This window comes from Solea senegalensis, linkage group LG12 (assembly GCF_019176455.1).
Source record: "Solea senegalensis isolate Sse05_10M linkage group LG12, IFAPA_SoseM_1, whole genome shotgun sequence".
Lineage (NCBI taxonomy): Eukaryota > Metazoa > Chordata > Actinopteri > Pleuronectiformes > Soleidae > Solea > Solea senegalensis.
In genome coordinates, this window is record NC_058032.1 from 15,993,701 (window position 1) to 16,019,352 (window position 25,652).

Sequence of the window (25,652 nt, forward strand, 5' to 3'; positions counted from 1 at the left end):
TGCTGGGAATCTGTCAACTGTCTATCAGTACGGTTTATCTTAATATATCAAGACAATAATGGCATCCCTCAAATTGGGTTTTAAATACTTACAAACCCTGGCACCACATTGTCTATGCAAGAAAGATTACCAGGGGCATAGCAAGTGGCAACCGCAAAATCACACGATGGAACACTTCCATGGGGCAGTCAGACTTTTTTAATGAAAGGCTCGCAAATGTTGAACACACTACAAACTGAAATTACATACTGGAGAGTATGCTAAAGGAAAAACAGAAAGTCATTTTCAGTGTTCCATAACTGTGTGCTATATCCATGTGTAACACTGCCAGTTCTTCAACTGTAAGGTGGATTTATATATTCAAAATTCTTTTTTTTTTACCATTGTTAAGGTTGTTTGTAATTTATTTTCTTTTTTCTACAAAGGCCTAACTAGGCACCGGAGTTGGAAACGAGCAATAACCATTATCTCTATATGCAAACCTTCAGTTACTACATCATGTATATATCATGTATATATATATAGAGCTGTACTATGATAATTTGCATTGTCCGTTTCAATTAAACTATATAGTACATACAAATAAAAAGTCAAATCACACTACAGAAATCTAATTAAAAAGGCAAAAAAGCTCACCAGGAACACAGAATAAAAAAATATTTAATTTATCAAATTCTTCTTACTAGAGCTTCAGATGTAAAGGACCACACTGTAAGAATTAGTGACATCTACAGGTCTAAACGGAGGTCCAAATCCTTTGACTACAAAAGGATAAATCATTTTTTAATAGATTATACAGTAGTACTGTGCAAAAGTGTTTAGTATTGCTAATAAACATTTTCAGAAAAAAATAATAGCTTCTACAGGTAAAGTGTCAAGTATGTAATGTGACCTATCCTTACACTTGAACAATAGTACGGCTCTGGCTCTTTTAAACCCGTGGAAGCCTAATTAATGTTACTGGTATAACCTGTGTTTGTCCTACTGTTTTTTCATGTTTTCATGACAAAGGTCAATTATTCCAAGTTTATTCAAGACATGCTTGAGCATTACATACACATGTACGAGTTAAACTCATTGAAAGTTTGCTAATATACAGGGACCAACTTTCAATCCAAATGGCAGTAATCACAGAATTTGTCAGGGCACCACCAGCTTTGTTGTTTTTACATCTAAGACTTTTGCTCAGTGCTGTACATTAAAACTTATGACATACTTAATGGGTAGCATCTTCAATTTCTGCCAATACTCTCTCCTAAATGGTACACACTATATCTTGCAAATGCAAAAGTAAAAAAAACAAACAAAAGAGCAGAAAAAAATCTGAGCTCTGCCTTGGTGGTTTATTATTAGTGAGATTTGCCTCAGGGGAGATGTATAGCCCTAAAATGGGTCAACAACTGCCCCCCTTTAAAGATATGCCCTTAAAAGCCATAATGGAAATGCATGCATGCATTTTCAGCCTAGGGGACTGACCAGTGCATTTGTAAAAACAATGTATATTCCTGATAGGCTCACCTTTAGTACATCCAGTGCCTTCACTCAGCTCACTGTGAACACTGGCCTCAGGGACGTTCCTGGATGGTTCCAGTGACCTGCGTGGTCTAGAAGCAGGAGTGGGGGGAGGCCCCATAAGAGAGGGGCGAGTAGGAGTCTTGGGAGGTTGAGATCCATTTGGCTTGGGCTTTATACTTTCAAGAGATGGGTCTCTTTTCTGACTACCTGAGAAGAAATGAAGCACAAACACCCATCAGAGTTCATTATTATGTAGCATAAAAAGCCTAAAACTAACAAGAACAAACATTCAGTGGTGTATTGATCACAAACATTGTACTATTTCAAGCATAACAAACAAGCCAATGAGGCGTTTTAGAGAAAATTACATTTCTATACTGCGACACATTTGGCATATAAAACATTATATACCAATATTTAATTGGCCATGTAATATTTAAAAAAATTCCCGAGTTTAGATGCATCCAATTTCAGCCATTCAAAAAACCTTACCCATCTTCCTCACATTTAACATGTTCAAAGCTTATCAAAGATTTAAGCAAAAGTAAGGACTCCAGTGGATTGTCTTTTTAGTCAGAGCACTTTTGTGCTCATTGTACTTTTTTCAAACATTGTGTTCTGACTTTGACACTATTGGTTTAGCGCAAAACCTCCCTTTCCTTCCCCTTCCTTTTCCACTGGTACAGATGGCTTCCCATCAGAGGAAGAGTCCCCCTCCTTCACCAGGACCCCTCTTACTATGAAAAGCAGTCAGACAGAGGGAGTTGGCTGTTTATCCCCAAGACCTGGACAAGAGAGCGGAGGTGACATCTGTATTCTGTTCCTGTGGAAAGCTGAGCTCATCAGCACAGCAGTAGGTCTTAAGTAGACTGATCAATGACACCCTCTGATGGGGAGACTTTACTACAACCTAAAATGGGGGCAATTATTTTCTCCAAGGGGCCACATTCCCCCAGGGGCCAGGCCAAATTTCAATTAATTTCAATTTAATTCTATCCCTTTTATCTAAAAAAAAAAAGGTATTGTTTGGGTGTAATTTGGGCAGCATACAAACACAATTACTAACCAACTCTATTGAAAACATCAAATTACTATATTATATAATGAATACTATACTACTGTGGTGTAGTGCAGTCTTTGAAATAGGCTGCCTCCGACTCCTTTGTGCGCTCTTCATCAGAAAACGCTCTTCGCGTTTGGTCACGTAGTAGCGATTCAGATTGTAATCCTTAAACACGACTTGTGTACCACAAACTAAGCACACGGCTTTACATTTGACGCCTGTAAAGAAATATTTAGCAGTCAATGTCTTGTTGAAAACGTGCCATTTGGAATTAACTTATTTTTTTAACGTGAGCCGACATTTTTAGGGGGCCATGGGTCACCCGTCGCTGTGCAAATAAAAGCAACCCAGTTGTATTCCATGCGCAGCATACGGAAATACTTATGACTGTCATACCACGGGCCGGACAGGGATGCATAAAAAGCCCAGGTCTGACCTAAACCATTCAAGATAACATGTCTTGATGGAACACAGATACTGCATATTAATGGATTGTATTGTATTGCTGTTTTGATTATATTTGAAATGCTGAACACAAACTAGTAAACGTGTCAAAAATGTTTGTCAATTGAAATGTACACTGTCTTTGCTGTGCCTTTATTTCTAGACATTTTCTAAGATTAATGTATTAATTCAGTAGTGTTGGTCATCTCAGCAGCTCCCATGTTTGGCTGCTTAGTAACAAATGACACAACTGGAACAGAACCCTTAACCCCTCAAATAAAAACACTTCTGGCTTCTTCCACATGTTTTTCATGAATTTTTGGGCCCAGCATGTGAATGGTCAAGTCCTCTACTGTGCTTGTTTCTATCACACAAATGGTTGAACAGATCATGTAATTCCCTCAAATCAAATCAAATGAAGGAATCATTTGCTCACTGCTTAATGAGTCAGGTCATAGAACATTTAAGGGTTGATCGTGCCCTAGGGTTGGTGTTTATTAACTGACATTTCAGGTCACCACATCAACCTACCTGTAATGCCCTTCTGTTTGGACTGGGGTGTCGCAATAGCTTTGGAGCTCCTGGACTCATTCCTGCCTAGGGTGAACTGCCTTGGTCTAGTTGACAGAGTTGCAGCACTTTGACTGATAGCTGGTGGTGCTCCTCTTGTTTGTCTAGGAGATGGTCGTATATAGAATCGGCTCTTACTGTCTTCCTGTGGGTCTCCTGTTGCTGTCGATGACCTGGACTCTACCTGCAATGACAGCAACATGTAACTTTGATACTCAGCTCTGCAATTGGCTTTAACAGCCATCAACACAAGAAATGTAAGCTCAACCAAATCTTGATGCGCCCCATTCTTAAAACATTTTTTTGCAGTGCATCCAAGAAAATATTTGATGCATCTCACAGAATATGACTAGCAAGAAAAGAATATTGTAAAAATAACTTTTTTTTTTTTCTAAATCTTAAATCCACACTCACCAACAAGCTGATTTTCTTCACCGCTCTGGCAGCGTTATCAACAGGTTCCTTTGAGGTGTCAGCTTGTGCGTTGTGTTTATTCTGGGAAGAGCAGGTCTGGTTTCCTTTGGTTTTGGTGTGGCCAAGGTGGCTGTCGACTTTGGGAATGGAAAAGCTTTTTGAAAACCACCAAGTTGTTTTCTTCTCTTTGGGTGGCCTAGTTGAAGATGAACTCTCTGATGAGCAGCGAGGCCGTGTTTTATGGACAAGAGCTTTGTCCTGACTTAAAGCTGAGCCTGACCTGACCCCAATTTTGTTTAATATGCCCTTCTTTGGAGCTGGTTTGGGATTTATTTTTTCAAGGGATTTTTTCAAGGTTGACAAACAGACGGTCTGGTTGCCAGCATCATGTGCTGGGTTGTCTGGTACTTGGCTTGAGGATGCCTGCTTCATTTCAGGGCTGGTGTTGCTTGTTTGGAGAGCGGAAGCATTTTTATTAGCAGCTGTCTGGTGGTCCAATGGGAATGCTTTACCCTTGACCTGTCCATTTACAGCAGTGTGCCCATGTGACGGTACCATTTTCACACATAAGTTGGCTGCTCCTGTATTTACTCGTTTCTGAGTGTCACTGACAAGTTTAAGGGCAGGAGAGACAATTGCATTGTTGCTCTTCACTTTGGCAGGACTAATCCGAATAGCTGTTGCTCTAAGTGCATCAGTGTGTTCATTGGTCAAATTAACTTGAATACGTGATGGTTTGTGTTGTAAAGCAGGGCCTGGAACAGTAATATGATTAATAGCTCTTGTCAGGACTCTGGATTTTACATTACTGAAATTTGACTTAGGAAACTTCTTAATTTCCATTGATTTGACTTTGGTAGCTGAACATGGCAGTACTGTAACCAAAGGGTGTTCAGGACTCACAGAGTCCGGCTGCTGCTTAACAGGGTGAAGTCCTGGACTGCTTACAGTGCCAGTGCAGGGAGACTCTGAAAATGAGGGAAGACTGGGTATCTTGTTGTCAATGGTTTGTACTGGAGTGGAAGTATGAATATGCTTGCCCATTTCTTGCATTGCTGAAAGAGTGGACACAAAGGGGTTTCCTTGTTCTGGTGTAACTGCTAAAGAGAAAGGGGCCAACAACTCTGCTCCAGTATTAATAAAATGACCACTGTCTGTAGAAGATGTTTCACAGACAAAGGTCATGAAAAGACCACCTTCATTCTCACTTGGCAGAGCTGCAAGATAGTTACATGTTGCAGTGTCATTTTCCTCAGCGGGGAGTTCACAGTTGTCTCCCTGAATAAAAGTCATGCCAAGACCCACATTTTCCTTCATGACTCTTTCTGGAGACGTTTCACAGACATCAGGCAAAGTGGTTGATAGAAGTTTAGATTCAGCAGGTAATGCTTGGTGGCTGGCAGCTGGAGAGATTGATGACTCGTCCAGGGAAGAGACTACCAATAGTGACTGGTCATCCAGACAAAAACTGTTCCTCCTCATCACCATTTCACCAGAACTGAGGGAGCAACAATCGTGCTCAGTGGATTCTCTACAAGAGGTTTTACATGAACTCAGGTGGCTTTCCCTCCCAGCAGAGTGTGGCGAGGTCACTGGAGTGTTATTACAATCCCCCATGTTCTCACTAAATGTGTGGTACTTTTCTGATCCCGTCTCTTGGCTGCTCAACAGACTCAAGTTTTTATTCCAAACATTTAGGCTACCATTGACAGATGTTGCAATGTAAGTTTCATTTAGATTTGAATTCAAACTACATAGCACATTACCCTGTGGAGAGATATTAGGTTTATCCACAAAGGGACTATCATTGAGGCAGCACTCCAGCATGTTGATGTCAGGGGAACCATTGGCTTCACTGTCACTCGGGCTGCAAATACTACTGTTGGAGTCAGGTGACGGGGACATGGATGAGTTGCTGTCATAACTCTCAGGGGATAGGCCCAGCTGCAGGCCTCTGTGAGGTGCAGGAACTGTGTTCCTAACTTGGTCAGTAGACATGGTGAAGGTCTTATTAGACATTTTAGTTTCAGCAGGACTTTGCCTACTTCTGTAGTTCTAAAAAACTTCACATTCTGCTAGCAGCAATGTAAGCACTTGAATTTGATGACCAGGCATGAATATCTGTGGAAAAAAAAGAGAAAGGGTTACATTTTGTAACTGTGTGTAATTTCACAAAACAAGCCCAAATGATTTCTTTTGAGACAAAGGTTTGGCATTGATCTGGTAAAATGTTGTTGAGCTGACACTGGTAATTATATCAGAAGAGGGAAACTATGATTTAATTTAGTAATTTAGTTAAACTACAAAGTTGATCAGGGTCAGTCTCAAATTACCTCCAAGCTGTTCTATGTGCTTTCTAAATATCTGTTTGCTCTCTAAAGCTAATTGAGTTTTAACTATTTTTTTCTACGGTGTGCACCTCACATCAGAGCAGGGTGTGAATAGAAAACATACAGTCTTTAATGCTGCTTTTTTTTATTATGGTTTCATAAAAGCTTAAATATCAGGATAGATCAGCAATCACATTTCCTATTCCAAGTTAAGAACATATGTTTGGCATGAGAAGTAAAAATGCAGTTTTATTGTGTTTTCTTAAGCTGGCTAGACTGCTTTCCTTCAACAAAAGCTGTATTGTGGTACGAACCACAAGAGAGTAAGGTATCAAGTCACTAATAGTCTGAATATGTTCCAGTTTGTGGATAGAATTCAATCTTAATTTAAAAATCATCTAAGATAATGAAGCTTAACATTTGAGGAGAAACTTGGGCAGAATAATCAATAACCTCCACATTTTTCTAGAGCAACTAGCTGACCACAAACGGTTTCATAGCTCAATCTGACCCAGTTATAGTCGCTCTCACAAAGTGAATGAAATAGCACCATTTGTTTCGATTAATGGGGACTTCATCTGACAGAATGCGCTGGTGTAGGAAAGATGGACAGGAGGACTTTGCTAATACACATGCAAAAAAATACTCCACATACACCACACCTGTATTCACTTCAGAAAACTTGTAGCTGCTGAGATTCCAAAAATTTTCCAAAAAGTGTCAACTCTTTCTAGGTCAAAATCTCAACCACCTTTAAAAAACAATTTCCACTGCTACACGTTTTCAACATGACCTATGAATGACATATGACATTTAGCAAAGTCTGACACATGTATATGACATACATATATATATTACATATCATATATAATAGCAAATTCACATTGCCTTAGGAATACAGAACTCAAACATCAAAACTAGAAATTCCTATGTTGCAGGCATTTCTGGCATTATCTCTAAGCATTTGCATTTCAAAAATGTTGATTAGAAATACACCAGTCCTTTTTGGGGCTGTGCCTTATAATATTAGACAACATTAACATGTCCTCAAATAAATAATAATATTGGTCCTTTACCATTTACAATGATATCTAGCTGACAACTTCACAATGAATGATAATGCCCATTCTGATCGGAAAAACATGCCACAATAAAGACCAGATGTAAATATAGCAACCTGCCTTACTTTTACCAACCACTGTTGATAAGCTAAAAGTAGCCGTACGTTTATCAATTCAGCCAACAGTCCAAATTTGAATGAATAAAAGGTTTGTTTAACAACACACACCTTACTGCACACTACAACATTTAAAATCAAAGAACAGAGGCTTGGCAAACTGCTGTGCACACTGAACCTTTGCAATAGTAGTCACTCCCGGAACACTGCAGTATCTTGCATCACACATAAAATGTTGATGCAGCGCACTGATGTTAGTGTTTAAAATAAGACCCGATACAGTGTATTATGTAAAGAACTACATTTGTGAAAAACCAGAACTTTGTGGAAAAATACAGAGTGAACCAAGCTATAAACACAAAGACACAAAAGGAAAAATACACTTTTGAGCAAGTCTATATTACCTTTCACTAAAAATGAATCAAAAACAAACAAAACACATTACTAGTGTATGAACTACAAGAATACCTTTTCTCTTGCTGTCCTCAATCAATGATGGCAGTGAGGGAGAAAATGCCTCGAGAGTCAGCAGTGCTGCTTCCTTTTCACTTTTTGCAGGTTCACCCGGACCACTCTACTCTTTCAGAGACAATCTCATTACTGGTTTCCTTTCCAAAGCACTAAATCCAGCCAACTGAGTAGCTCGTGGTATGCAAGCCAGCTTCAGCCAGACATCAAGAGCCTCCATCCCAGTGCTCATTCCTCCTCGTGTACAAAGTCAACCGTGCATCAGTAACACCACAGCCTGAATGGGGGTGCCCCCTCTGAAGGCGTGTTTTTTCTCTATGTTTATGTCCTCCAGGCCTACTGCAACACTTGATTAACACTCTCCAACAAGTTTGCATGTCCTAGCGTGACTTTACTGCACATCCTCTCTGCAAATCTGTCAATGTCCAGCACAGTATAGAGTTCCACTCCCAAGTTTACAGAGGGAGCAAGCAAGAAAGAAAGCAACATGTTACTTTATCCTTGCCGAGCCCAGTGGAGGGGGAGTGGCCATGGCCTACCAGAATGAGTTGGCATTCATTGTTGCCAAGCAACCACAGTGCCTCTTTTATGAGGGAAAGGATCAGACGAATATTTAGTAAGTGAAAAGGGTAGCAGAAAGACAAGAGGCCTGGGTGCAAGTCAGTATTACACTATGATCACACCACACTCTGCAGTGCAGTGGTATGGCTAATAAGTTCTCTCAAATCCTTCACTGATGATGTCACTGTATGATAACATGGTCTCATGTTGTACACAAACAGCTTGACACTTGATCCTGACACTACAGCAGTTCTGTGACACCACAGTCTAAGACCCCTAAGACCCATGCTATTTCTGCCTAATCTATACAAGGCCCCTGACCCTGGGAACTAAAGTCTAATCTTGACTCAAGACAACATGTAAATCATGGCACTGTAATGGTAAATTCTTTAATTTAATGAGCCTACCTGATGGTTTGAGAGTCAAACAATGCCAAATGTAATCAAATCAAATTAACTATCAAAAATGTGATTTTAACAAGTTCTCAAAATCTTTAAACTGATTTATAATGTTAAAATTCAAAAGCCAGAAGCAATAGAAGCATTTCTGGGACCCCTCGGGCTCTATGCAGGGCGACTTGAATGGCCTACCCTTGTCTTTGCATGGATGACTGGACATATAAGTATCACACACTGGGCAGTTGTGAGTAGCAGGGGATGCATCAAAAGCCCAAGCACAGAGTTGCCCCACACTACGGCTGGGGAACAGCAGGTCAAACAGGGAATCCAGCCAGCATACCACAGGGACAAAACTGTCCCTCTGTAAACAGGGAGACATACCCCACAACAATGAGCCCAGTTACAAGAATGGGACAACACTGTTGTTCAAATGTCAGAATATTAGTTAGTGTCATCTGGCAAGAAGAAATAGAAAAGGCTATCTGCCACCATGTGCCAGTTAGTCAAAAGCATAAGAACATCAGATGTATGATCTTTTAGTATCTTACAGCAGATGTCCCCAATTACATTTCCTCAAGGACCAAATTATGTCAAGCCTGTCCAGCCTCGAGCCAAAATGTGTGAAAATATACTCTCATACCCTCAAACACTAAAGTTGTGAATCTGCAAAAGACTTCTCATCTTTAGTGGGGTTTCATTAAAGATGCAATAATATGTCATAGAGGATTCTTACATTTTTCTAATTATGTTGATGATCAGTTTCAAGCAACATTTTATTGCTATACACCCCATTTAGATATCTATAATTAATACTGACAAGTCATATTTCAACATATCTGTAATTCACCTGCATTCAAGAGAGGCAGCATCTGATTTGAAGTAATCTGAATGCTGTTGCACACTTTATAAGCTTGAATTAATACTACATAAAAATGTAAATATCTGAAACTAGAATTGAAGATCATAATTCAAAAGATTGAGAGTAGAGTATTTATAATTAGCAACCCTGATCAAACTGCATCACTGCCATACAAACACTTGGCATGAGGTGATAGGTAATCCCGGTGCAAGGCATATCCATCTTCTCAGTTAGGTATATCATATCTGGAGTAAACATAGGATACAGCTACAAATAGCCAAGAAAACCCTCTTCGGAGTCCATAAATGGTTTCAAACACAGCGAGCAACGAAATTCTAGGACCAGAACAGAGATTCTGAAAAATTGTGCTGGAAAAAAACCAAACAGGATGAATGTCTCAAAAAGATGGATCAGATAATACAGTCTCAGAACCAGCCATTAAATGTATGACAGCCGTGAAATGAAAAGTAAATAATAATACAGAGAGAAATGTGTTCCTGTAATACAAGGAAGAAAATCATAATCATGTAATACTTTGCAATGACCAGAGAATCCCAACAATTAGCAAAATAACTAGCACATTTTGTACACATAAAACTATTTTTACTGCAATATCTGAGGTTTAACAAAGCCCTATTAATAAAATAGTACAACAATATCATTATTAAAAGCCATGTTGTTTACAGCATCTACACATACGCGGACCTGGAAAAAGAAATGCATGTATTAATTTTCTCACAACTGAATGGAAGTCATGTCTTTCTGATATGCATTAAATTACTCTCACGCCTGTAACTGTTACAACTCAGCAGCGAGGCTTCTTACTTTTTTTGACATCTCATCAACCAAACCTCCTCTCCACTGGCTCCTGAACATTTCTGTAGAACGAGATGTTTTGTCTAAAATAGGCCTGTCCCCGGACTATGTGTCAGAGCTGCTCTATCAGGTGAGGCTCTGTCGTCCGTTCCAAACTTTAGTCTTAAATCTGAGGGAGACTCCGTCAGAACTCCTCGACTTTGGAAATATTGTGTAATTTCACTTTCACAGACTTTAATTAATGTGATGTCATATTATCCTTTTATCTTTGTTTTTATTCCACGGCCAACGGTCTAACGAAAGGAAAGGAGGACACCAAGCAGCGGCGGACTAAAGTTAATCAGCAATTGACAGCTAATTAGCGTGTGTTAGTTACCAGGCTAGCAAGAACAACAAGAACTGGGTTTAGTGCTAACGTTAAACTTGTGACGGGGACACAAATTAACTTTTCGCGCCTCAAGTCTACAAGAAAAGTAGGCAAGTAATGTGAGAAAAAAAAACCATGTCTCGGTCTTACCGTCTGTAGAAGGTTGAAAACACACGTTAGGATATTACATTCACGAAGTGCACAGGTGGCTATTGATAACTCGACACTTGAAACCTGACACATGAGCGCGCAGCAGTGACGAGAACGCGCCGCTGTAGTGAGCCCTTAATGAACGAAATTGTTCCACCTGGTCGCTGTTTTTCCAAGCATCAACAACACAATCCTCACACTCACCTGTCAGTCAAACAGCTGACTGGACACAGCTCACTCACACTGTCCCGCTCTAAACTTGACAATATTTACATGGACTTTGACTCAATGAGGTGAGTTGAATGAACTCAGTTTAGCTTACATGTGCAACCCGAGGAAATAAAATGCCTATAGTCTTTCAACCAGTTGATACCATCCATCCATCCACACACACATAGAGACAAGCAACCATTCACCCCCACATTCACACCTACGGTCAATTTAGAGTGACCAATTTACCTGATCCCCATATTGCATGTTTTTGGACTGTGGGAGGAAGCCGGAGAAAACCAGTTGATACCATCATAGTTTATTATTTCAATCTGAATGTACAATAATTAAATAATTACATGATTATAAACTATATGATGCCAAGGAGCAAAATCTATGTACAATGTAGTAAAAGTGCACTGAGACATATGGGCAAACTAGAGGTAAAAGGCAAAATCAAGTCTTCAGTGAAATCCACAGGCATGAAAGACAAAGAGATCTCTTTCAATTTAAACAAATGATTATGTCTTGGAATCAATAATATCAATCCAATGTACAATTGTACATTATTTTTGTGATGGTCTTATCTGCAGAAATGTTGTACATCCACTTTCAATGACACTGCTGTGCTTTGTATTAAATATAATGTAAACCAGGCAATCCATATACTCCATCTGTTGTGTTAAATAGTCTGTGTTGTGTTTGTGGTTCACACTGGTTTAAGTCTGAAGTGATTAATTACATGAACGTGTGCAGGACAGTATCACAAATTGATACATGAGGCCACTAAGTGTAAAAGGGAGGATGAATGTATCAGACTAGAATAAGACTATTGGATTATTGTTCCACATCAGTTTTGGGTCACACTGCTGATTAGTGTGGGTATGAAGTGGGACTCCCTCTCCAGCAAGCAAGTTAATGTGCACACTATCAAAGAAGGGTCAAGGAAAGATGCAGTCGGAGGTGCAGCTTCACGTGTCTTCCAATGATGTTGAAGCTTAAGGAGTAAAGCAATGAGAGCAGTGTTTCTTTTTGTGTCCATTGGCAGGCAGAGTTGTACAGGTTCTTCTCCCCCTCATCCTTATCTCTCGCATGCTCTCCACTCATTTGACACAACTGGGCCAGCGGAGGCCTCCACAGGCAACAGAGACAATAATGTAAAGCACAACCTGCAAAGAGCCCACAGAAAAAAAGTTAACTTCCTGCTCAACTCATAGTGAACAATGCAGGAGAGGAGGATGTCCTCTAGTCAATGACAAAAGGCTGACCATTCCATTTAAGACTCTTTGACACATAAGGGGTGGAGTGGCTCAGTGGTTAAGACCGGTACCCGTGTGTGCAGAGACATCATGGTGACCGGTTCAACTCCACCCCTGGCAGGCTGTAACTCAATTCCCTTGTAAGTCGCTTTGGATAAAAACGTCTGCTAAATGACATGTAATTTAATGTTAAAAAAGCAGGCATACTCCTGACTTACAAACCCGTTAAACAGGGTGATTAACACCATTCCGGTAGCCAGTGTATTTTTTCACCCCTGCATGAATTGTGCCATCACAAACTTGCCCGGAAGAAAACAACAACAACACTGTTGATAAACTGTTACTTTGGCTATTATTTTGTATATTTTTGACCTTGTAACTGCTTTCAATTGATCTGAATCATGAGATAAAACAAGTTGTAAAAAAGTACTTTTTTGTTTATGGTTATCTTTTACATTAGTTCTCTCCTTGAAGATATCATCTTGACATTGCTAGGTCTATTACGAGACACTAGGTTTATTATACGAGCCGCAACTCTCAAAAAGTAAGGTTTGCTGCAAATATTTCTGGCTAATTGACACACTAACAGCCAGAAGATGAATGAGTGAGTGAGTGAGTTGTGAGCAAATAATGCAGGAATTTCAACTGGGGCCAAAAATGAAGACAAAGAAGAAATTGGCATGTTCACCCAGGTCCCAGCAGAGTTCCCAGCAATGCCGGTCAGAGCCAAAGCTGATAAAAACCTGCATGCACCGCAAGGACTTTTAACTGAAAATGAATGCTGATAAGACAAAATAACAAAAATCCCACTTGAATTGGATTTTGGCAAGCTTTATTTATCCTGAGGGAAATTGCTGTTGATGTTGATTTGAAGACTGATGTTTTCAGTAAGTCAAACAACAGTGTGAATAATTTTCATAATAGATGAACCTGGCTACAGCAGTAGGTTTATATTTTCTTCCTGCTAATAACCTTCTTGCCAGTTAATACCACTTCCTGTACTCACCAGGCACACCAGCACAATGACCACAGTCAGCTTGAGGTTCTTCATACACATGGCTCGAGCAAGGTTACGACTTGTGGTCTTAAATGTGACTGACTGCAAGAAGTCAGAGAGAAAAAAATCAGTGACAAACAAAATGCATTGAAGATGGCAAAAAAACAGGCCATTAAACTCACTGAATCGACTAGATTTTCAGTCTTGTCAATCAGAAGCTCCAGCTTCTCTCCTCTCTGAGCTACTAAATCTGTAAAAGACAAAGTGGGTCAAAGTTAAGTTGGTACAAAAGCATCACTGTAATGATGAGTGTCACATTAAAATGTGGTTTAACCTGGACAAATGGTTGAAGCAGTGATCCTGCAGTTAAATAGAATTTTCTGTATTACAATATTCTGTTTTTGGACATAATCTGATTCCATTTTAATATAAAATAATCAAAAATAACAAGTAAGTCTGCAATGTCTTATACAGTATGTTCCTTATGTTCCTTAAAGCCCTGTATTAAGAGGCTTAAGAAGCTGACCTATGTTGCGGACCATAATGCCCTTCAGGTCATCCACTTGCATCTGACTTTCCGTGACACGATCTGAACCCCGTGGGTCTGAGTGGTGTTTCTACAAATAGGGATAAAAACAAAGAAAGGTCAGAAAAAACAAGTGAAAAGTGAATTTCATAATACTTTGTGTATCTTGTTAAGTCACACAAACCTCATGTTGCTCCACACACTTGTACTCACCATTTGAGCTGCCAGTGCTGAGGAGAACTCACTGTTCATGGCGTAGGGCAAAGCAGTCTGAGCTCGAGACCCATATGTAGTCTGAAAACGCTTCTTGACTTCGCTGAGGAAGCTGAATGCACGTGATCTCTCAAAATCCTGTGACACACAATAGTAAATGACAGTATTTAAGAATCATATTGGTAAAAAAATACTAGTGCAATGATTTGGTGACATTAAAATAGGCCTGTTCTATACTGTTACAATGTGAGTATACGGTTGTGAGTGTAACTGGTTCGAGGACAAATATGTGAATATAGTGTGAACACAAACACAGGCTAAACCTGTCTATAACCTAGCAGTAACACTGCAGTAACTTCTCACATTTCAGACTTACACTTTGTTTTCTAAATTTTTGTCTATTCAATTTAAGGAATAAAGTAAATAAAGTAGTTGTCTTAAATTCTGCCCTAGTCTGTAGAATAATGCTATTTTGAGGTGCTGTGAGCTTTTACAGCTAGCCTGCTTTAAATACAATATAATTTAACAAATATTGGATTGACATCTGAGCCAATGGTATACTTACATCATCGGTAATACACAGGTATATGATTCTGTCATGGCAGATGTAATGAAAGAGATAGCTGAGAAAGAAAAGAGAAAGTAAATTGTTAAATAAATAAATAAATTAATTAATTATATAAATAAATACAACTGAAAGCACACAGTTGAACTGTCATTTGTTTACAGTACATTCAAGGTACCTAAAAATGTCTCGGTAAACATTAACTTGAAGTAACCATTAGTAAGGGGGCCATAAAAGTAAACTGCATTAGTTGTGAATCTGAATCAGGCAACATCAAACTTTATCCTTGTGACATGTGATGCTACTTTATTGTTTTAGGCTGTGGCTGTGGCTTAACTTCTGTGAGCTTATATATTTGAGTGCCCAAGAGCTTGAGACTTGTTCTATTATACGACAGTCCACACAGAACATATCAAGGAACTGAAAATCTTTTTAACCTGTAGACATCACTGATCGTGTCAACAGCAATGTATTCACATTCACTGTAAACCAATTATCATCTGATTTTGATAAATATTTATTCATTACCTGAATGTCTGAAATGTTTAGCAAGTGAATTAACAGTAGAAGAGCTGTCACAACATCAGGCTTCATGTACTGTATGTACTTACACTGTACAATGATAACACCTGTTGAATAGTAGGCTATGACGCAAGTTAGCACAGAAGATAAAACATCCTCAGCATGCACTAGTGGTATAAAGAACACAGCAAAATGAAATGTGCTCTGGCAATGATTCTTTTAATGTGTGCAGAAAATAATCCAAACAGAAGATGACAGAGGAGGAGAATATGGACCCAGTTATGACCAGGTCATAACTGACCCAGTTTTACCTCCAAGGTATCTGGCCATGTCAAGTTAATCAGTAGATAATTGAATGTTCCATTTGTCTGACACTTTCAGAAAACCTCTGCAGATTAGTTTACAAGACAATGACAATCGGCATCTTTGAACCTCACTCACATTAAATCATATGACCACCACCTAAGCCATGACCAATAAAATACCACAATTGTTTCATGCTGAGACAGCCCAAAATGGTACAAATAAACACTGCATTAGGCTTTTATGTTGCACTTAAACTTGTCATGTCACATGTCTGCATATGTCTCTTTTGTAATGTCCGTGTGTCAGTGCTCGTATGTCCTACCTGCCATGGCTGTAGGTCAGTTTGTTATTCTCAGAGGGGATTTTGGCCAAGATCTGTTCAGTTACTTCCAGGAAGTTCCCACCACACCATGCATGCTTGGCCAGGATGGTGGTTCCTCGAGCCACCACAGCAAAAAGGATTGCCATGGCAACCGATGGGCTTTCAGCTCTAACACTTGCTGACAACAGAAGAACAATATACCAGCGCGATGTTACTGGTAGAGCCACAAACAAACAGGAAGGATAAGAGCACAGTGGAGAGCAGAGACATTTGGTAGTGATGTTTCAGACATTTGGAAAATAAATGGGAAATCGGGTGTGAATGCGCGTAATACTGGACAAAGTAAAAGCGGTAATCATTAAACCGACCATATGTAGAGGGTTCAACGGCGACGAGGTTACGAGCAAACGAAAGCCAGATTAATGCATGCAAACACGCTAACCAGTTACAATGTTGTTGACCAATAGAGATAAAGGCGTCATACAAATGGCTGCTCGTCAACACAGTGAAATGTAACATTTCTAACTACTGAGAAAAGACACCTAACACCGACTTAAGATAAAAAAACTCCAATACCTCAAAGTGCGCTATACACAGGAGCTAATTTAGCGGAAACTCCCGCATCTAAAGACGTTTCAGATGCTAGCGAGCTAGCTAATCCGTTCCGACTGACTTCTGCTAATGCAAATCAGCGAGACCTGCAGACCGGAAACCAGTTAACGATCTGCTGCTGGGTAATGTAGTTCCCATAACATCCCTATGCCCTTCACTCATCCTGTATCGCTTTAGTTTGAACTACATTTTTTCATCTTCCTGTTAAATAGTCATGACGTCACATGTTTTCATCCTCACATTAAGCTATGGCGACAGTCTGGAGGTACGTGTGTTGTTTAGCCCCCGTTATGGTCTGACAGGTTAACAACACTCCCCGTCTACATTACAACCATTAAAATAAGAGTCACCAGACCTTCACAATGAAACAGCAATGTTTTTAATTTACTGTTAATGCTTTAAATTATGGTAATGTCTATTTATAATTATGTCTGTCTCGAAAAAATAGGCTATGTGACGATTGTGCATGTCTTGATAACTTCACAGTGTATGAAGTGAATGACTACTCTCTACAGCCATAATCACAGTCTGTCGGTTTATTATCATTGTTTGTACATTCTTGAAAAGAGAAGAAAACCCCACTTTGGATTGTAGAAAACTCCATGACGCTCTTTTTTCGTGCCTGTCCGACAACAGTAAGGGCTGAAACGACACCACCTTTGTATTGACGGACTGGGTCGGGTTATGAAGCATGGCTGAAGAGGGCGAAAAGAAACGAGTCCTGGAAATGGTGAGAAGAATATGTCCTCAGTGTAATTGTATGATAATGTTAACATACAACATCACCTTATCGTTATCACACTCTTTATGGAAAACAATTCTCGTGTTAAAAAAAGCCTAAGGCAGCATTTCGACCACGTGCAAAGCTACTGTAGCTCGCTTTGAGAAAACAGGATTATTACTCATGATTCTCAACGTACAGTCAACCCATTTATCTTCACCGCGGCCTGAGCTGTGGACTCGCATGATGAGTGGTGCTATGTTCCAACGTGCTTCCTGTAAAGTGATGAAGTTTCTTTACATCTGCTTCTTCCTCAGTCCATAGCTGATTCTGTGTTTCTCCACTGGGGGGCAGTCTTTCACTGAATTGGACCCCAGTCCTCCTAGATAGATAGATAGATAGATAGATACTTTATTCATCTCACAGAGAAATTCACAAAATATTGCAAATAAACAACAACTCTTAACTAAGCAATGAGGAGTAACAGTAGCATTCCATGTTTTCAGTTTTGTATCAAGTGCCTCTCACAGATCAGAAGATTTAGGAAAATACTTGAATAACAAGACACCTACTATGTTGCAAGACAAGGCTTGGTTTCATTTATCAGAAATTGAACTTGTTTAAAGCATTTTTTTATGTGGTTGTAAGTTCAGTTTTTTCCAATATAGCACGTTACTCGCCACCTGTGTCTAATGCAGAATGATATTCAAAGCATATTTTTCAACATTTGTTTATTTGTCAAAAGTCTTATCGTCCTTGCCATATTCAACAAAGTTATCGCATGTTTTCTGAATATCTTGTCACAGGTCTGCAATGGTATTACACTTGCGTTCTCACTATTTGGCGAAAATAACAAAACCTTTACACCACTGTCAATACATGTTTTTGTTTTTTTTTGTTTTTCAGGTCCAGGCTGATGGTGCCGATGAAGGCTGTGTGACGTTTGTGCTGCATGATGAAGATCATACACTGGGCAACTCCGTCAGATATATGATCATGAAAAAGTTAGTGTTTCTCTTTTCTTTTAAAGTCAGAATGACCCAGCCATGAGGTGTGACTTTTTTTCCACTTTCCTCTCCAGCATGTATTTATATTTGAAGTACAAAGAGAATGATTGAGGCTTAATTTGCTATTTGTGGTTTGAGTGCAGCTGATGTTTTTCTTTTGGTTGTCATTTTGACCCTTGTGCAGTAACCTCATCAAAAACAGATTTGTTTCTGCTTATTTTCTCCATATTTGCTGGATCAGTCCAGGCTTGACTGTGGAAAACTTCTTATCACACAGCCACCCATGGTCCTTTGATAACACGTGTCACTTTTGCTTTCCTGTTTTGTGTTAGTCCGGATGTGGACTTTTGTGGCTACACCATCACCCACCCATCTGAGACCAAGATCAACTTTCGTATTCAGACCCGAGGTGAGAGAAATTACGCCTCATGATTATGTCACCTTAATTTAACCCAGGTCTGTTTAAATATAAGAATGTTTGTGGGACATTATGAGAATCACTATTTCCAGACCATCTCACAAACACGTAAACATGTTACTCAAAGTCTGGTGCATTCACTTTGTCCACTCAGCTGCACAAGAAAAGCCAGTAGCAGATTTTCAGGACAGCACATGCACACACACACACACACACACACACACACACACACACACACACACACACACACACACACACGCCCCTTGTTCATGTCCACAGAGGACTATAACCACATGCCTTGTTAGATAGAAATGCATAAAGAGCCAGCAGATATCAGCAGCTCTATCACATGAAAAGAATCGGTAAACAACTTGTTTTTTTGTTGCTGGACTAACTTTCTGACTGTCTGGAAGGCCACTCCACTCAGTTTCATTACTGCAAGACACAATTACCTTGTAGACACCAGGAAAATGCTGCTTTCCACTTTTTTTTTTTCCTGTTGGTACGTATGTCTGTCTGCTGTTGAGAACAATCACTGACCAACCACCACAACAACCACTGGTTGTTGCTTGGCTAGGATGGGACAGTCCATGATATTATTGTGCATCACAATAAAAAAACACTCACAATAAGTTAATCATGGTGAATTTACATCATTCATCTTAAATATTTCACTTGTGTGACCTAAAAATGCTGCGTAGCTCATAAACATACAGTCCCAGTGATTTCTTTTTTGAGATGCCACTCAGTGGAAAAGCTTATGTATACAAACTCAATAAGAGTTGAGTATGCACAGAAAGTGTAGTTCATTTACGTTCATGTTTAAAAGGATATTCTCACAACACTCGAAATAATGTTAAATTGCATTTATTTTGGCCAGGAAAAAAGGGACACAAAGTCTTCCTGTCGTCTCACTTACTTTGGTGGATGTTTGCGATGAACAGAGTTATTATTCCACACCATGACCTCAGTGAAGAACATTAATGGTCCATCTTTTATTTTAAGCACAACCGTTTTTTGAGTAATCAATTAGATTGGCATTAAAAAAGGACACTCAAGCATAAAGTGATGTTTCACTGTTTCTTACTAGATGTTTGCTGTGTGTTTCAGGGGGAGTTGCAGCCATTGAGCCTCTGCGTCGAGGTTTGACTGAACTCAGTGATGTTTGTCAACATGTTCTCAACACATTTCAGGTAAGTCTGCCTCCATCTTCAGTCAGGATGTGTCCATCCATGCACATTTAGGCTACTGTTGTAGCTACTACTGTTCTTGTCCCAGTATACAAACACGAGTGGGACATAGATTTATTGAATGAGGTGTGTCTGCCTCCACTGGACTAGATGGTGATATTCCCCCACTTTTCAGCTTGTCGGTATTATCACTTCCCATCCATTAACTTCCACCAGTATGTTATCTCTGCTGGTGTCTTCTGTGTCTCGGCGTCCTCTGTTATTACTGGGTTAAACTCAAGGGTCGGGAACTGTGGAGCATGTGCATTATGCCTGGTGCCATTTTGGGTCCAGTAAAACTTATTCAATTCAATTCCCAATTGCATTATCTGGGGTTGTTAGTGCAGCTACGAGAAATTCAATTTAGCACAATATCAGCATGACTGACATGTTCGGATGTCTTGTAAAAGTCTGGTTTTAGTCTGACCAACACAGGGATTAGTTTTATCTAACGTTATGTAAACGGTCTGAGATTATGTTATCTTGAGTTTATAAAGTTATCTTTCTTTGAGTGCAAATGACTGCACATACATACATGTGCATGTCTCAGTTCACGTCCCATCTACCTTTGTATTTTCTATAAAATGTTCAGACAATGGCGTGGGATCTTTGACCTCCTTGTGAAATGCCAACTTTTGAATTTGTCAAGTGAAAAATATTTTGTCGTGTGATGAAACCCTGGGTTCCCCGGTTGCTTTTACAATGTAATCCAGTGTAAAAAAAAGTAGACTTAAAACTTAAACAACATTTTTTGTCATTTTCTTCCAGGCGAGAGTAAATGAGTTCAAAGAGAGGCAGGAGAAACCCATGGAATGAAGAGCATCACATGTTGAGCCATCAGACAGAAGCTCATTCAAACTGTAAAAATGTATTATTTTGATTTCATCCCTATTTTTGTGTTTTTGACTATCATGAGAATAGTGTGTCGCGTTATATACACGTTTGATCAGGTTGCATTCAAACAATTGTACAGTTTCTTTTTGTATAATGTTCAAATTGGTTATTGATCTAATAAATGTTTCCTCTGGTGTTAATCTTTGTTTTGAGTTGTGATTTCTAACACCTTCATTTTCCTGTTGATGGAAATATTTTGTAATGGTGAGCCATTTGACCTATATAATGTCACTTTGATGTTGAGACCAATCATTGGGGTGTTTTTTTTTTACTCCATTTCATGCCTTACGGAGCACTGAGGTCAACTTAGAGAAAACATTTTCACAGTTACATTCACATCTACATGCATTTCAGAGTCCCCACATTGAATACATTTAGATGGTGAAATATAACCTTTAAAGAAATTCAGCTACACTGAATTTTCATTATTTTTTAAATATTTGTAGATGCTGAACGTAGCACCAAACGGGGCTAATTTCCAGTTAAAATAAATCCAGTTATTCTTGTTAGGCATATAGTGAATAATGCTGTCTGAATCTCTGACCTGTAGGTATTTACTTTCAGACAAGCCCAAAACAATTATAAATGATTGATTTCCTGGAAGTCTGAGCTCCTTGAATTCCTTGTGGCGAAAGTTTTGAACATGTGATACTTCAGTTCCCTCTGTGTTTGGTCTGTTGAGTTCAGCTGGGATGAGTCTAAAAACTTCTACTCACATCTCCACCCATTTTAAGCCAAACATAGGTTATAATAACACATCTCACTTTCAACCTTAATGTTTCCCATCAGTGAGGATGTCCAAAATAAAAGGTGTCCTGGGAGCCATAGGTTCACCATGTGTATTCTTCATTAAAGTGCACAATATTGCGCAAAGACTCCCTTGTAATGCAACAGTTTCTGCGAAAACACATACTGTACTGCTCACATCTGTGAATGGGTAATGATCTGGGGGTTAGTGTTGGTGGAAGTATGTGTTTATTGTGTTGCTTTTTCAAAGGAAATTGCTCCCTTGTTTAAAAAAGCACAGGGGCAGCACATGGAGATGCATCCCCCCTATGGCTTGTATCCAAAATTGTTAAAGCAAAGTCAGATACAAGAGCACACATACTCTCAAAATCACAGAGTTAAATCACAATATTTAACCATGTACATGTATTCACAGTTACATTGATCCACAAATGACTTGTTACCATTATGTGCTCTACACATCTTTTCTTCATTTACTCAGTAATGAAATATCTTAATTTCTCCTTTGTTGGGATGTTTTCTTGTTATTTCAACATGAGTCTGTAACAAATACCAAATGCTGGGCAAAAACATCAATTTTATTGTCTCAGTGAGCTCAACATAGGGATTACATTTTATTCTCCTATGTTCTTGACTTATTGCATTATCTATATCTATTCTATCTATGAATAATGTAAGTAATCCCTGACTTAACACTTCTGTAGACCTCACACTTAACTATTACTTCTACTAGTACTAATACATGTTTGGTGAATTGTGTCCTGTGTCAAAATGAACTTTATGGCGTGTTTCCACCCGCTCGCCTCGCCTCGGCACAGCCGCGTTTCCACTAGCATAGTGGAAACATCTGGCGAGGTTCCACGCGAGCTGAGGTGACACTATGCGTGACGTCGTCAGACTGTCGGCCAATGATTGTTCAGAGTGCTGTCACAGGAGGAGACGTCCTACACAAGAATCAAGCCGAGCAATTAAAAAGACATAACAATCCTAAAAATGTGGGTTCATCTCCAACAATTACCAGGGAAATGTCTAAAATCTCAATATTTAACCGAGGAGTCTGGTGTATTTAGTGACAGCACTGCTGATTGCGAGCTGCATCACAAACTGTGCTTCGGTCATGGAGGAAGTGCTGAACTAATAGTTTTAATGAACTGATTCAAATGATTCAGTTACACTGAAAACAACTACTTTTTTCAAGTCACCCGTCGCGCGTCTGTGTGAGTCGCGTGTAAAACAAAGCCACAGCAGTTTCATGCAGCCGTGCAGTAAATAGTGTATTATTATAAACTCACTAACAAAAAAAGACATAATAGTAAACTTAGGACACATTGTGTCAGGCTTTGCTGAATAATAAATCTCAAAACGACACTGGGGAGCATTTTAAAGGTAGAGTGTTATAAATTCAGTAACATTTATGTGTGAAGTTGCATGTTAAAGCTGAATATCCCTCACCCTCCCCTTCCAAGAATCTTTGTAGCCTTCAGTTATCATCATAACTCAAATGATGTTTAGTCCATTGTGGGCTATTGTAAAAACACACATCGTCCAAAGACATAAAGATAAAAGACTTATTCTGGGGTTCAAAAAACAAACAAAAAATTTCCCCCAAATTTTACTCACAAGTTCTTTTTGAAGATTTTATCATCTTAGTCAGCACATTTATCAGGCAGCAACATTTATATTTGTTTTTATTCTCTTATCAAAAACATCTTCTATGCCCTTCATGTCCCCAAAAAACCTTTTGGTTCTGCTGCCTTATTATTGGGTTTGAAATGTCTTCATCCATAATCTCACTGCTTCCATCTTTGATTAATCTGTTTTATTGTGAGAATTAAGGGTCTATTTATGTATTTTCTCTATTTCTTTTTAAATCCGATCCAATTCCTCTTTGTTTGACTTTTTTTCCCCTTAATTAGAACAATCCATCTCACATGTCGGTGTTTGAAGAATGTCCAAATCTAAAGTGTGCAGTCTCTCAAGCACCAAATTGCTTTCATCTTTGAAACCACGAGTGACAAGTGGTGGAAGAAGTGGGAGCTAGAACGTTCGTTCTCATTAGCAGAGGAATGTGGGACTTACAGTGCAAAGAAGACAGAGAAGGAAATTGAGGGAGGAGAAGTGTAAATAAAGAGTGGGTTAATCATATCCCTCTGTCTATCACATGTTCACGCAGGGCTGCCTCTGTGGGGAAGGAGCAGTTTGACGAAAAAGAGGCTGTGACTCATATCCGTCAAAATAAACAGTCTCAACTGAAGCTGACACTTATTCTTTGTACTAATGACAAAGTTGGTTGACTTTAATTTTTTTAATCAGCCTTGGCAAAGTATTGTCGACCTATGTCAGTTGAGATTGGCACCAGCGCCCCACGACCCTCATGTGGAGGATAAAGTGGTAGAAGATGGATTAAACAAAGCTTGTGCTTCAGAAAATAAACCTTTGCAAAATCAGATTCTGTGTATGTGGCTCAAATTATGGCAACACTTTAATGAAACATGATTTGTAAGTTTAAAAAAAAAGAAGATGCTTTCTTTCAATAACGTCAGTTAAATAAAGTGTGATCAGCAGTGAATCATTTATGGCTGTGAAGAAAAGGATATAAACTACAGAATGATTTTGTAAGAACATGCTTGTGTAAAAATCCTCGGGCTCAAAACTCGTCTCGTGTAAAAACACAAACAAGCATGAGCGCAATACTTTCAAAAAGATGTGGTCATAAGCATTTACAGCCCTGCAGTAATGTGGTTTGGTCCTAAATGTCCCTCTGTCATGAAGCTGTGAATTTACAGTGGAGTTGAAGTTGCAGCTTTTATTTGAAACATATTGCTGATGGCATTTCAATCTAAGTTTAGTTCAGCACATGAAGTGGATTTCCTTAAAGCTGATTTTTATCAATACACTTGTCTTGAGCAATCTCTCTTCAGTGTTTTAACATCCACGTGCAGCTCTTGTAAAACTGTCAGCTATAGATTTGTTGCTCTGATTATTTTATCAGTGTACTCGTTTTACCCTTGCATTTTTAGACACTGATGTTTATCAATGCAGCAGCAAGTCTTTGATCTCATGCTCTCATTCTGTGACTACCATCACGTCTGTGTGATTGGAGTTCAGACCAAACCACAGCCAGTGTTACTAATTGGGTTTCTGTGATTCGCAGGCACTGAACCTCACAAGCAAACCACAACAAAGACGGAAGAGAGAAATACAATAACCACTGATAATTGACATAATGTTCTCTACAGCGTGGTTTCCAAGAAGCATCTTTACCGAGTGGAGAAAACCATTCCTCCGATAGTTTGTGATTAATTGTTTCCTGCACGTTTGATCGGCGTTTTTGACCGGTCAAGGATTTCCAAATGGTTTTCACTGAGAGCATAAGGCAAGTTATGACATTGATCTGTTTGTTTTGTGTGTGAAGTCAGTGTCAGTCAGTAAATTAGCACACTCAATTTCAGTTAAAGGTCACACTCCTTTGCACATTGGAATTGACACCCCTGGGTCCCCCTAGACCCACAGGCCCTGAGCCCGAGTCATCTCTGCTCTTTGACCCACCTTGACAGCAGCACTGGGAATAAACAACCTTATTTTTCTTGGTATGATGGATGGACACGTGGCTCCTCAGTTAACTTCCAAGAAACAGGTTGACAACCTACCATTTACTTAGGTGGGTGGCTGGGGTTACACAAGGGCTGAGTGCAGCAATTTACTCTCACTTTTATAAAACCCCAGTCGCCCGTGGTGTCCCGCAAGGCTTGGTACTTGGCCCGCTCCTCTTACCCCGTGGACACATCACGGACACATCTGTACATCGCCACCAAATCCATCACCCCAGTCATTCTCTCCAAAACCTGTTTGACTAACATCCAAATCTGGATGGACAATCACTTCCTGAAACTCAACAGCAACAAAACAGAACTCATCATTACTGGACCCAAAGCTCTACTACCCTCTGGCCAGGACTCCTCATTGATGGTC

The 25,652-nt window shown here is 39.4% G+C and overlaps 3 protein-coding genes across 6 annotated transcripts in view; 1 reads left to right on the forward strand and 2 right to left on the reverse strand.

Moving 5' to 3' along the window:
• Positions 1-11,521, reverse strand: part of mtus1a (microtubule associated tumor suppressor 1a) — a 30,611-nt gene extending 19,090 nt beyond the window's left edge. Inside the window, exons 1-4 of one of the 3 annotated variants that reach the window (XM_044039471.1) lie at positions 11,133-11,521; positions 4,007-6,127; positions 3,554-3,776; positions 1,519-1,722 (exon numbers count right to left, since the gene is read on the reverse strand). In XM_044039471.1, coding sequence (XP_043895406.1) covers positions 1,519-1,722; positions 3,554-3,776; positions 4,007-6,025 — 2,446 coding nt within the window. In that variant the 5' untranslated portion in view covers positions 6,026-6,127; positions 11,133-11,521. Of the gene's footprint in view, positions 1-1,518; positions 1,723-3,553; positions 3,777-4,006; positions 6,128-7,981; positions 9,692-11,132 lie in introns of those variants that run through there. The other 2 variants (XM_044039470.1, XM_044039472.1) reach the window with 2 other exon arrangements.
• Positions 11,522-11,645: 124 nt separating this feature from the next.
• sybl1 (synaptobrevin-like 1) lies at positions 11,646-16,762 on the reverse strand. 2 transcript variants are annotated; one of them, XM_044040895.1, is made up of 8 exons: positions 16,629-16,762; positions 16,053-16,230; positions 14,903-14,960; positions 14,338-14,475; positions 14,125-14,215; positions 13,781-13,848; positions 13,608-13,700; positions 11,646-12,511 (listed from the first exon to the last, which is right to left on the reverse strand). In XM_044040895.1, the coding sequence occupies exons 2-8, from the start codon at positions 16,196-16,198 to the stop codon at positions 12,446-12,448; spliced, it is 660 nt and encodes a 219-aa protein (XP_043896830.1). In that variant the 5' UTR covers positions 16,199-16,230; positions 16,629-16,762; the 3' UTR covers positions 11,646-12,445. The 2 variants fall into 2 exon arrangements, with proteins under 2 accessions (XP_043896830.1, XP_043896831.1); XM_044040896.1 differs by having other exon boundaries at positions 16,053-16,266.
• A 413-nt stretch (positions 16,763-17,175) lies between these two features.
• Positions 17,176-21,073, forward strand: polr1d (RNA polymerase I and III subunit D). Its single transcript, XM_044040897.1, has 5 exons — positions 17,176-17,394; positions 18,292-18,389; positions 18,725-18,801; positions 19,921-20,003; positions 20,808-21,073. Exons 1-5 carry the CDS (start codon positions 17,356-17,358, stop codon positions 20,853-20,855), a joined length of 345 nt encoding a protein of 114 aa, XP_043896832.1. The 5' UTR covers positions 17,176-17,355; the 3' UTR covers positions 20,856-21,073.
• Positions 21,074-25,652: the final 4,579 nt, after the last annotated feature.